General features: G+C 42.1%; 1 protein-coding gene across 1 annotated transcript; it reads right to left on the bottom strand.

Moving 5' to 3' along the window:
- Nucleotides 1-10621, bottom strand: srebf1 (sterol regulatory element binding transcription factor 1). The gene is given in 34 exon segments (XM_033971688.2): nt 1-1200; nt 1633-1744; nt 2152-2370; nt 2792-2990; nt 3080-3108; nt 3110-3162; nt 3165-3212; nt 3978-4087; nt 4253-4321; nt 4323-4358; nt 4428-4500; nt 4503-4602; nt 4734-4903; nt 5240-5321; nt 5323-5361; nt 5364-5414; nt 5416-5510; nt 5626-5665; nt 5667-5696; nt 5698-5816; nt 5931-6143; nt 6219-6270; nt 6272-6296; nt 6298-6397; nt 6586-6700; nt 6784-7002; nt 7096-7161; nt 7163-7237; nt 7320-7397; nt 7400-7488; nt 8115-8355; nt 8357-8577; nt 8580-8654; nt 10283-10621. Coding segments are annotated over 34 exon segments (3579 nt in total). The 5' UTR covers nt 10398-10621; the 3' UTR covers nt 1-979.
- Nucleotides 10622-11124: the final 503 nt, after the last annotated feature.

Genomic DNA, 11124 nt, shown 5'->3' with positions numbered 1-11124 from the left:
ACAAAATATTTTAATATTTACATAATAAGCAAGTATGAGATGAAAGATGCCATTTATACAGTAAGTGTTTTCATAGTGAACATCCTTGGTTCAGGACTTGTTTATACTGTCCTCTAAAAACAAGCATATTGAACTAAACAAAGGTAAGAGAAAGCACTACTCTTAGTGTAAGAGCTACAAACAAAACTGAAATGAAATTACACGGCCGGCTCAATTTGGAGAAAAAGTTGAGGCTACTTGAAAACATCAATGCCACCATTTGATGAAGAGATGTCTGACAGCATCACTGTGCAACACTGCAAATTGGCAAGAGATTTTACCAAAAATGCACAACAGTCACCTTGATACTCTGATGCTGCGAATGCTCATAGGCATTATAACATGGTAATGACATTAAAAGTAGCCAGAGCAAATAGTACCCAATTATAATATGCGCTTATGGGATAAGCATGTATCATCTTGCTTATGTCACACTGCAAATTGAATTAAAGATATAAATACATTTTAAAATATGTACACATCACACCACAAAAAAACATAAGACTTATTGTTACAAGTCTTTGAAATGAGCCCCTTGAGGCTAGTGCAGTTAGAGACTTTGGGCTTCAATGCGCATGATTCAAATGATTCAATTGACTAAACTAAACAGTTTCTTGCCCAATATGTTTGTATGTAATAAACTTTGGACAGTTCTTTCACAAGTATACAACCAATGAGATCAGTGGAACTGCTGAGAGGGGCTGAGGTGGACACAGCCGCTGTACTGTTGAGAAGATTGTGATTGTGTCTCTTTATAGAAAAGTCAGCACAAGAATGAGCATGTGTGGCTAAGTGCCTTATGTTGGGCTGCAGACCAGAAGTCATAGAGAAACAAACCAATGATGTAGTTATAGCTGCGCATTTTGAAGCCAGACGGTTTTTGTCCTTGTTCTGTGTTGGTGTTAGAACGTGTCTGTGAACACTCTGGTCCCTCTTCTTTCTAGCTGTTTGTGACAGTAGTGCCACTCCCCAGTTTGATGATCATTTGCTGGCAGTCGTGGAGCGTCCTCTTGTCTCCCAGCTTCTCCAGGGTGCGTGCTGCGTCTGCCAGCATTCCAACCCTCTGGCCTGGGGCTGACAGGAACGAAGGGGGAAGGTATCGGCATGCCAACAAGACTGCCTCCGCCTGCTCCCGTTGGCCAGGCCGTGTCTCACACTCTTCTGTACATCACAAAAAACTGTCACTGCATTGGGTCAGCCTGGCATTTATCTAATAATGTTTTATTAGACTCGAACAATTGACTATAATACAACTGCCAACTTCCACACACTGTACTACCACACAGACACTTACACTTGAGCCAATATTTATGGTTTCAGTTCATCCACTGTTTATAAAAAGTACAGGTATAACAATGAATGAATAACATCATTCATCGTTATACCTCTGTTGTACTTTTCCATTTTCATCTCTCACTATGAGTGAGACATCTCACTTATGTTACTCAAACAACCAGGGCTGAAAGGTAACTTACGTTTCCTGTACTAAACACAACGATACGATACGATACGATATCTCCCACAGACTGATACTGCCTAAGTAGGGAGTGAATAGATAAATATGCCTGGAGGACATATGTGAATGCTGCATACCTGTCTTGGCTCCTGGCGTTGCTCTACGTCGTAGTGAGCGATCTAGCAGCTGATGTGTGCGTGTGGGACTTGCCCCTGCCATCAGCCTGGCTGTGGCTTCATGGATGAATAACTGGAAAGAGACAAAAGAGATGAGAGGATGGAGTTGCAAGAACAGAAGAGAGGACAAAAGATGCTCACTCAGACTTCAGAGAGACTTAGAAGCATTAGCAATAATGTTGCAGAGCACTTGCCTCAGGGGGTGTGAGTGTGTTTGTGTTGTGCACCAAGGGCTATGGTTATTTTCAAAGGGAACTGGGGTTTGCCTGTGCATTTGTACGCATTAAGTATCCTTTGTGCTCCCCTGTAGTACTTGAAGTCTACCAGTCTTCATTTGGCACTATAACTATACACTATGTATAACTAACTTTGGAAATAAGTGTGTGAATTAGCTGTTTAATTAAACTTCCGGCAACACTGGACACAAACTTGCTTGGTTCTATACACAGTTTCCATTTTTCTTATTAAAAATGCACATACCCTTCGCATGGCAGGTCTGAAACTGTGAGCTAACTTCCGTAGAGAGCTAAGGTCTTGTTGAAAGCCTTGGAGCTCAGGAGGTGAAGCCTGCTGCACGCCCCCTGCTGGACAGCTGGGACCTGCATTTGCGGGTCCTACAGTAGTCACCCCTTGCTGCTGCAGCTGCCAAACATTGGTCCGCATCACCAATAGCAGATCACACAGCAACAGCTGGACAACCTAAGGAGGATATACAAACAGTAAAATCGATATTACAAGCCTGTATCCTGTGACTGGCTAAAAGGGAATCTTCACAAACTTCTGGGTGCTGCTGATTTGTGGCTCAGCTCTGTGTTGCACTGCGGGTGCATTGCACTCCACTGAGACACAGATGCAATGCAACTACAATGCACCACAGCTCTGGCCGTGCACATGCACCCCACAAGGTACCCATCCAGCCAGCATCACCATCTGCTGAACGCCAGAGGCAGGGACACAGCCCGATCACGCTCTGCAGGTCGCCCAAGAGGGAGCCACAAATCTGTCCATCCATATTCTGTGTTGTCAATTTTACACACACCTTCTAGCATTTGTCCTTTTGCTTTATAGTTACAGAATATCATTTCAAGCCAGTAAAATAAAAACAATGACTTATTTACACTCGTTGTACCATTTGGGAGTGGTAAGGGTACCCTTGTCTATGTTGGAGCTGTGGGCTGTGTGGTCCCAGGTTGAGGTTGTCTCTGAGCAGGGCGCTGGCCTTGTCACATGTAGCTTAACTCAGCTGACAGTTTTCAGGTTTGGACAGCAGTGCACGCACAGCTTTAAAGGTGTTTAAACATGCTTTGGGTAGCAGACTTCTGCTCACAAAGATCAGAGGAAGAAACACAGATCAATATATATCTCTACAGTTCTTGTATATTTTGCATTGTAATAATCACCGACTCACTCTGCGTTTTGGAGACTGCGAGGCAGGTGGTTCAACTGTTGGATACAGTCGCTCTGGCAGCAGAGTCATCTCCGGCAACCAGTAATGATCACCACAGCAACTGAGGACCACCATTTTGAGTGAGGATCACATCCTGTGTGTTTGGGGACAAAGCCACAAAATGAAGAATAACAAATAATAAATGTATTTATAATGGCATGTGATTACTAAAAAGCATGACTGAGTATAAAGAATGGCCTAATGAAAGCAGATGTGCAATACAGGGACGTAAACTGAAACTGATCTGCAGTCTTTATAGCACAAATACACTGCCTGGAAAAAAAAAAAAGTCGCCACCTGGATTTAACTAAGCAAATAGCTTGGGGTTGTTGCAGTTGGTCAGGTCTAGGTTCAGCAACAGTCTGTGCTCAAAGAATGAGGTCAGCTGACCCCTGAATATACTGAATGACCAGGTTATTCCATCTGACAATGCCAGGATTCATCGGGCTCAAATTGTGAAAGAGTAGTTCAGGGAGCATGAGACATCATTTTCACACATGGATTGTCCACCACAGAGTCCAGACCTTAACCCCATTGAGAATCTTTGGGATGTGCTGGAGAAGGCTATGTGCAGTGGTCACACTCAAACATCATTAATGCAAGATCTTGGTGAAAAATGTATGCAACACTGGATGGAAATAAATCTTGTGACATTGCAGAAGTTTATCGAGACAATGCCACAGCAAATGTGCGCCGTAATCAAAGCCAAACGCGGTCCAACCAAAAATGTTGGGTGTCTAACCTTTTTGTTTTTGGTGGCGTCTTTATTTTTGGCCAGGCAGTGTATATATCAATGCAGGACTGAAGGAAATATCTAACTGCGTGACACCCAACACAACTATTATTTTTATGAATTTACCTGTTACAGTTGCCATGTTGGATCCAATAGCAAAGGACTGCGTAGTGGCACCAGCTGCGTCTGATGCACTCATCAACAGCTGCAGGTATTCCAGGGCATCAGCATACTCCCTGAAAAAAGAAATATACTATGTTCATAAATATTCAACAGTGACCACCTAATACAAAGTTCTATTGACTTGTTTGTGTTAAGCTTAAAAAGCATATTATCTGTAATATTAAATAGTGGCAAAGGGAGTACAGTTACGTTCCAAATTAGTTTTACTGGATTCATACCCCTCTCCGTGGCTTGGCCCTTTTTCTCCACGAGGCTGAGCCACACAGTAGAGGGACTTTTCAGGAGAGCTCCCTAAACGCCTGTGTCACCTGAGCTAAGGATCCACTGTAAAGAAAACATAGAGGCTACTTGAGTTACGGCTAACAACAGTATTAGAAGTAAAACTGTCTGAACCACTGACCTGTATTGCCAGCCTGGCTATAAATGCTTTCTTTAGGAGTGCTGCGAATGGCCCAATCACCATCCCAAAGAAGCGGTGACCAATCGGGTGACATAACCACTGCATAGCCGGGGGCACACTGCCACTGGACGAAGAACAAGTCTGACGAGCACTGCTCAGGAACACACGCTACAAGGAAAATATAAGTTTGGTCCTCCAGACATTTTATACTGTATTCTAACATGCAACCTATATAGTATACAATACAATGATTTGAAGAAGGCAGAAGTATTTACGATTCTGAGAGGAGAAATACTTACAGAAGTAAAATTGTAGTATTCTTGGCAGGCTAGCTTTGAACCCCGTAGAGCTGCAGATACATAGACCTCAGCCAGTGTGGCCACAGGAAGGCATGAGCCAGCACACTCCGAAAGATTCACTGCACTCAATGCCATGTGTATAGCAGAAAGATGACTGCCATTTAGTTTACCTAAATAATAAGAAAAGACTTCAATTAAGGGATGTAACAATAACCATTATATGGCAAAATCTAGTCTCAAAATAATGTCAATGGTTACAATAAATCAAATAAAATCTCCTTTGCTCAAAATCATATGCGTTTGGAAATGTCGTGACAGGTTTTTTCGTGCCATCATTACTGTCATATTCCAAGTTCTTTTTTAGCATTAATCAAACTCATTTAGATTCTCCAAAGCAATATTGCAATAAATATTGTACAATGAGGACAATGATCTATGATTTGGATCAGTACATTCTTCTGTTCAGGTGAGATACAAAGATAGATTTGATTTTCCCTTCCACTGACCTGTCATGTGAAGCTGGTGCAGGCGGTGTGGTAAGACCAGTGCAGCGTCACGGCGCTTTTGCAAGCAATCCTCCTGCAGGGGGGCGGTCAGAGCGCAGCCCTCCAGCTCTAGCGGCCAGCCAAGCCGGCCTACCCAAAGGCGTTGAAGACAAAAACGCAACAGCGACCACAAGGCCAGCACAGGCCAAATCCACAACTGAGAGGTGGGCAAAAGGCCGACCAAGAGCTTTAAGACAGGTCCACAGGTTTTGACTGGCTTGAGCAAATCACCCTGAAGTAGGACCAAAAGCAGATGTGATACATCAGACAAAGAACTGTCACTGTTAACAGAAAAATGTAGACATGGGTATTGGCATAAAAATTACATTTTAAATGTATAAAATAACATACTCTTGCTAGGTCCAGATCAGCCTGTTTGCGGTGTCTCCCAGAATAAGACAGATGATCCAGAATGTGGCTCTGGTTACAGGTTCTCCATAGACTAAGAGTCGGATCAGAACCCCTGACACCAAAATGCCATTCAGCAACCACACTAGCAGAGTGGGCAACATCCAGTCCATCCAGCCCAAAGAGTCCACTGTAGACATTAAATATTATTGTCCATTATTGCATGGGTGTAAATTAGAAAAAGGTTTCCTAAGTTATATTTTAAACAATGTGTTGATAGTAGGACCAATGCCACTTCATTTACCTGCACTGTCTAAGCCCAGAATGCCCCCTGCCACCTGGGTGAGGGCTGCGGCTGAGGCCCAGCATTGGCAGCATGCACTGCTGGCAGAAGAGGGAAGCCAAAGGATCATGGAGACAAAGAGGAAGGTGAAAGCGCACAGGGCCATACGGGAGCGGTCCAACATGCCACCAGCACCGTCCACCTGCAGGACTGACCCAGCTGATCCATGTTTGGCTGGAACAAACGTACAGAAATGAAGAATGTTGAATTCACAAATACTTTTCATTGAATATTGTTCAATGTGACCACGTATGACTTTGATATCAACATACCTTTTGTCCTCACCCATTGGGCTGTCAGGCCTCTGAGTCACTAGGACAGTGCGAGGATGGGGGAGCCAACATCAGAAGATGGAGGAGTTGGGCAGCTCGGTTTTTTTACATCAGCCTGTCCATCAACCTCCATAGCAACAATGTCTTTAAGAGATTCTGAGTAGAAGTACAAAGAGATACACTTCATAGCGATAGTTAAATGCTTTAGTTGTTTATGAGATTTGTTAGTGCTAGGTACAGGGGTGTTGTATGAAGGTTTGTATGCCGTTGAGAGGAGTTGCAACCCCTCTAGTATTTAGATACAGCCAATACAAATCTCATTTTGGATACTATGAAGTACTCACTGTTTTTCTGGACTGACATTTTTAGAGCCATGTTTTCCTGCTTGAGTTTCTGATTAGCCTGCTGTAAGTATCGGATATAGTCGATAGCTTTTCTCAATACTGCAGATTTATTAAGCTAAAAAGCACAAAAAGTAATATCATTGTTAATGGACCCCAGACGTGTGTTTCAGTAAACAAACAAACATTAAAAGGTCTTACCTTGGCCTCAGTACCAGCAACCAAATCTTTAAGCTCAATAATTTTGTCATTGATAGATGACCGGTAACGTTTCTCTATGGCATTATGAGCAGAGCGTTTTTCTCCCTTGTGAGGCTGCCCATTTGGTTTGCCGCTGATGGCTATCCGGTTTATTGGCAGTTTCTCTGTATCCACCATAACAGGAACTGTAGTCAAAAAGGTGCCTCCACCTACAAAAGCCTTAGAGCAAAACAAATGGCATCTTAAAAAAAAAAAAAAAAAACATAAAAAATCATCTTAAGCATTAAAAAAAAAAAAAAAAAACATGCTTACCTGAATAGGAGTAGTCTGCACTGTGGTTGTTGTTGGCCAAAGATGTACGGTGGATGCTACAGTAGTTGACAATACACGGGTCATGCTTAAGAGTGGTCAGAAGCAAGGATTCTGCTTTAATGAACTGAGGCTGCAGTAGCACCTGTTGAAAAAAGAATATGCTGTCAGACGTCTCTTGGTTTTACAATTATTAAAAGCACATGTGGCAGACTATTATTCCTTACAGGTACTGGCTGTACAGTGGGGCGTTATGGTTTTGCACAGGTGGGCTTCCAGAGTGAGGTCAAAATGGGAGATGTTGTTCGGTCATTCCTTGAATCTGAGGTTGAATTGCTATTGGAGGTGACGAGGCAAAAGTAGCGGCTGAAGGACTTGCATTCCCAGGACTAGATGCTGTTAAAAAATATTTGAATATCAATATTATGTCTAACTATGCAAAAAAAAACAAAAAAAAAAAAAAAAACACAATACAAATCTTTTTTTGTATGCAATATAACCATTCAGTAAGTTGCCATAACCTATAGTGCCAACGTCAGCAGGTTAGTGAGGGCAATAGACAATTAATCTTACTAGGGCTAATAAAGTCATAGTTTCAGTCAGTATGTCACACCTTATTCTTATCTGTCTAAACTGGTTACTTTGTCTACAAGAATAACTTAGTCACACTCATAAAGTACTCCCAAGGACTCCCTTCAGAAATATGTTGAAATGCACAGGATAAACACAGTGGTTAGATGCAGACAATCTTAAACTAAATATTTACGATAGCCTTTCAGATATGTGTACAGAGACCAAATGAGTGGTTAACCTGTGCTGTTCTGTCTACAGAAGAGCCTATCAGTATGAGCATATATTAGAGAAAAATGGAGGGTGAATAACCCAAAGGTGAATTGATGACGGCTAAAGATTTTAAATTTACGTGACACATGTGTTTTAAAGGAACAAGAGCCATACTCAAGTTCCTCAAAGAGTCCAGGCATACAGATCTATGTTTTAAATGTGACATAACACTATTTTACCTGTGTAGCTAACAGGGTGAGTCCTGCTGAGACTGAACTTGTGTCTGAGGAGCAGTGGGGGTGAAGAGAGCTGGGAGGAGAAAGAGCTCAGAGCAACACTCTTCTGTGGTACACCTTGAGGTGGTGAAGCCACTTTGCACTGGGAGAGGTGGGCTAAGGGCCAGCAGGGGCTGGCTCTTCCTTGGAACTGCCTGGCATTCTGGGCCTGTGGTGGAGAGGTCGGCTGTTGCCTGTCTAGTGCCGGAGCTGCTGGGGACCTGGGCCAGAGGGGACTGCTGAAAGGTGGGAGGCTGGAAGGTCTTGTCTGGGGTGGAGGAGCTACGTGTGATGGGATGCCCTAGAAGAGAATCCAAATGTGGACTTACTGCTGAGGATGGAGGATTGAGAGATATCGGGACAGCTGAAGTGGTCAATGAAGTAGTTGAGGTTGATGGGTTGTTAAGACCTGAGAGATCATGGTCAATGGAGCTCCTGTGTATGGTTGGTTATCAAAGAGTCCATCAAACTCCATATCCTGGTTGTTGATAAGCTTTAGCATGTCTGTATAAAAAACAAAAAACAATATTAATATAACAGAATATTTGATAGTATATAATATATTTATGAATTTAAGAAACAATTATTTGCATTCTACATGTTTACATGTTTACATGCTCTGGTCATTTAGTTTGGGATTCTACTACGGAATCCACTCTCAAGACTGCAGAATAACAAAACTTGTAGGAAAAAAAACATTTCTTTGTAAATGCAGGCTTAGGTTGTAATAGTTTACTCTATATTGTGCCATTATATGTGGTGAAGGTAAGCACATGTTTAGTTCCTCTCTGCATCAATGTGTAGCATTGGGTTTGTGGATTAGGTCTTTGTATGAGGTGATCGCTCTCGACCAATCAGAGCGCGCCTGGGAGACTTGCTATGCCGCTTGGCCAAGACAGGAAAAGAGAGGGAGAGTCTGAGGCTGCAATGTTGCCAGGTACGGAGTTTTCCCGCGAAATTGGGCGTCTTTTTAAGAGCTGCTGGGGGTGAAAAATATTGCGGGTTTGGACACATATTTTATTTTTGCATTTTCCACATAAAATGTATTGATTTTACGATAATCCTATTAAAGGTTAATTTCCGTGACAATACCTTCATATTCAAAGCCAATTCTGTTTTGTGCGTGAGAGAGAGCCAGGTGACAGGCCTGTGTTATCGAAGGAGCACTATTTTTATTCATGCAGTGGAAAATTGAGCTGCACCGTACGTTCCGCGGGTTTGGGGTGTTTTTTTTCAGATGGTCTTGTGAGTCGAGCCGCTGAAGCCTGGCACCCCTGGTGAGGCTGAGAACGAGGTACCTTCGTGCAACATCACCGAGGGTTACTTTCGGTCAAACAGAAGCAGCGTAAACTGGCTGCTCCACAAATATGCATCCAACACTACATATCACCTCTGAAGATGAGTTAAAATTGGTTTTAATTACACATTACAAGTAGTAGGTTAAAGACTGAAATGTCAGTAAACCTGCAATAACGTGGTAGTTCTGTGTGCGCGTGTAAACTCTATTTGCATACTTGCATCATTGCAAACAGTAATGTGCAAACGTGTTCAGCCGCAACCTCAAAAGATAGTCTATTTTCCTATTTTTTTATGTTTTAGAAGACTGTAAGAAAATGCTACAGCATCACAAAGCATGATTTATGAAGAATAGTAAGTGTGTATCATTTTGGTGGGAAGAGGTCCAGTCCTATTAAGATGAACCCATAAAGTGAATGAACTGTAATAACCCCAGTCACGAGAGGCGGGGCGCACTATTTAGTACGCTAGCATCATGCTAATGTAGCCCTGTTATGTGAAAACTTTAAGTTATAAAACATAAAATACTAGAGTAGGAGACAAATATCTGGTAAGTACTAGATTTCAAGTAAGGAATGTCGATTAAACCTTAAAACAAAAAAAGTAAGCCAAAGCTAACGTTATATCCATTCAGCACGAGGCTGGCTAATTGGTTTAACAAGCCAATATATTTCACATTACTGCTAAAACAATTTAGCGCTACTGATACTTCTAATACGATAATAGGATATTGATCATTATGATGTTGTAAAGTGTGCTGGACTTTTAGCCAGTAACACAAGCTAAATATGGCAGGGATGGCTTGTGCCATGTAAACAACAATTATAATTTCTTACCATCGATATCGCTTAAAAGGGCCGTGTCAATGTCGCTGGGGTCATGGAGCGAATTGAGTGAAATCGTTGGATCCAAGTTATCCAGAGTTGGATCGTCAAAAGAAAGAGAGTTCATCTTTACTCTTCTGTCTGTCTGGCTTTTCTATGAAGACTGAGCAGACACGAAATCAAGTGAACACGCAAGCTTCTCACTGCCCTACATTAGCCATGAAGTTAAATCCCAAATCGGTAACGAGGAGCCATACATTCAAAACTTAAATCTATCAACTTGGTCCATACGTAGGTGCAAACTTGTCAAGCCAAGCTACGAACCAGGCTAAACACAGAGCTCATTCAGGACTAACATGCTAACAGAGGCAGCCAAACAACCCGCCCAGGACAGATGAGTGACACGACCAACATCCAATCACTGTGCACTCCCTATCTCTCCATTGTTATTATTTATTATTTTTAAATAAACAGACGATTCATGGGTTATTAGTTAGATTTAGCGCACACTGACACAAACCTAAAAATACGAATTGTAAAAATACAGATGGTATTTTGGTATTTGATTACTTTTCATTACTATTTGATTACAACATTAATAGTTAAAACAATATAAATATGTTAGGGCTTCTTGTATGTGTTCCAAAATAGGTGTTTTAATGATTGTGCTGTTTATTAAATTTTGGACAAACTACAGCATGCGCCTGGTTATTGTAGGCTTGCCCCAAAGAACCACTAGGAAGCAGGCAGGCGTGGTTACTGACAGTCAAGCTTGTTTGACTCGTGCTTCTGTAGAACCAGTAATATTGTCCAATCAGGAGCTCCAAAGCCGAGTGGGGTGATCACACGTCACC

The sequence above is a fragment of the Periophthalmus magnuspinnatus genome, chromosome 8 (assembly GCF_009829125.3).
Source record: "Periophthalmus magnuspinnatus isolate fPerMag1 chromosome 8, fPerMag1.2.pri, whole genome shotgun sequence".
Taxonomy (NCBI): Eukaryota; Metazoa; Chordata; class Actinopteri; order Gobiiformes; family Gobiidae; genus Periophthalmus; species Periophthalmus magnuspinnatus.
Note: the sequence above shows the minus strand (reverse complement) of the source record. Positions and strands in the feature narration are given on the sequence as shown.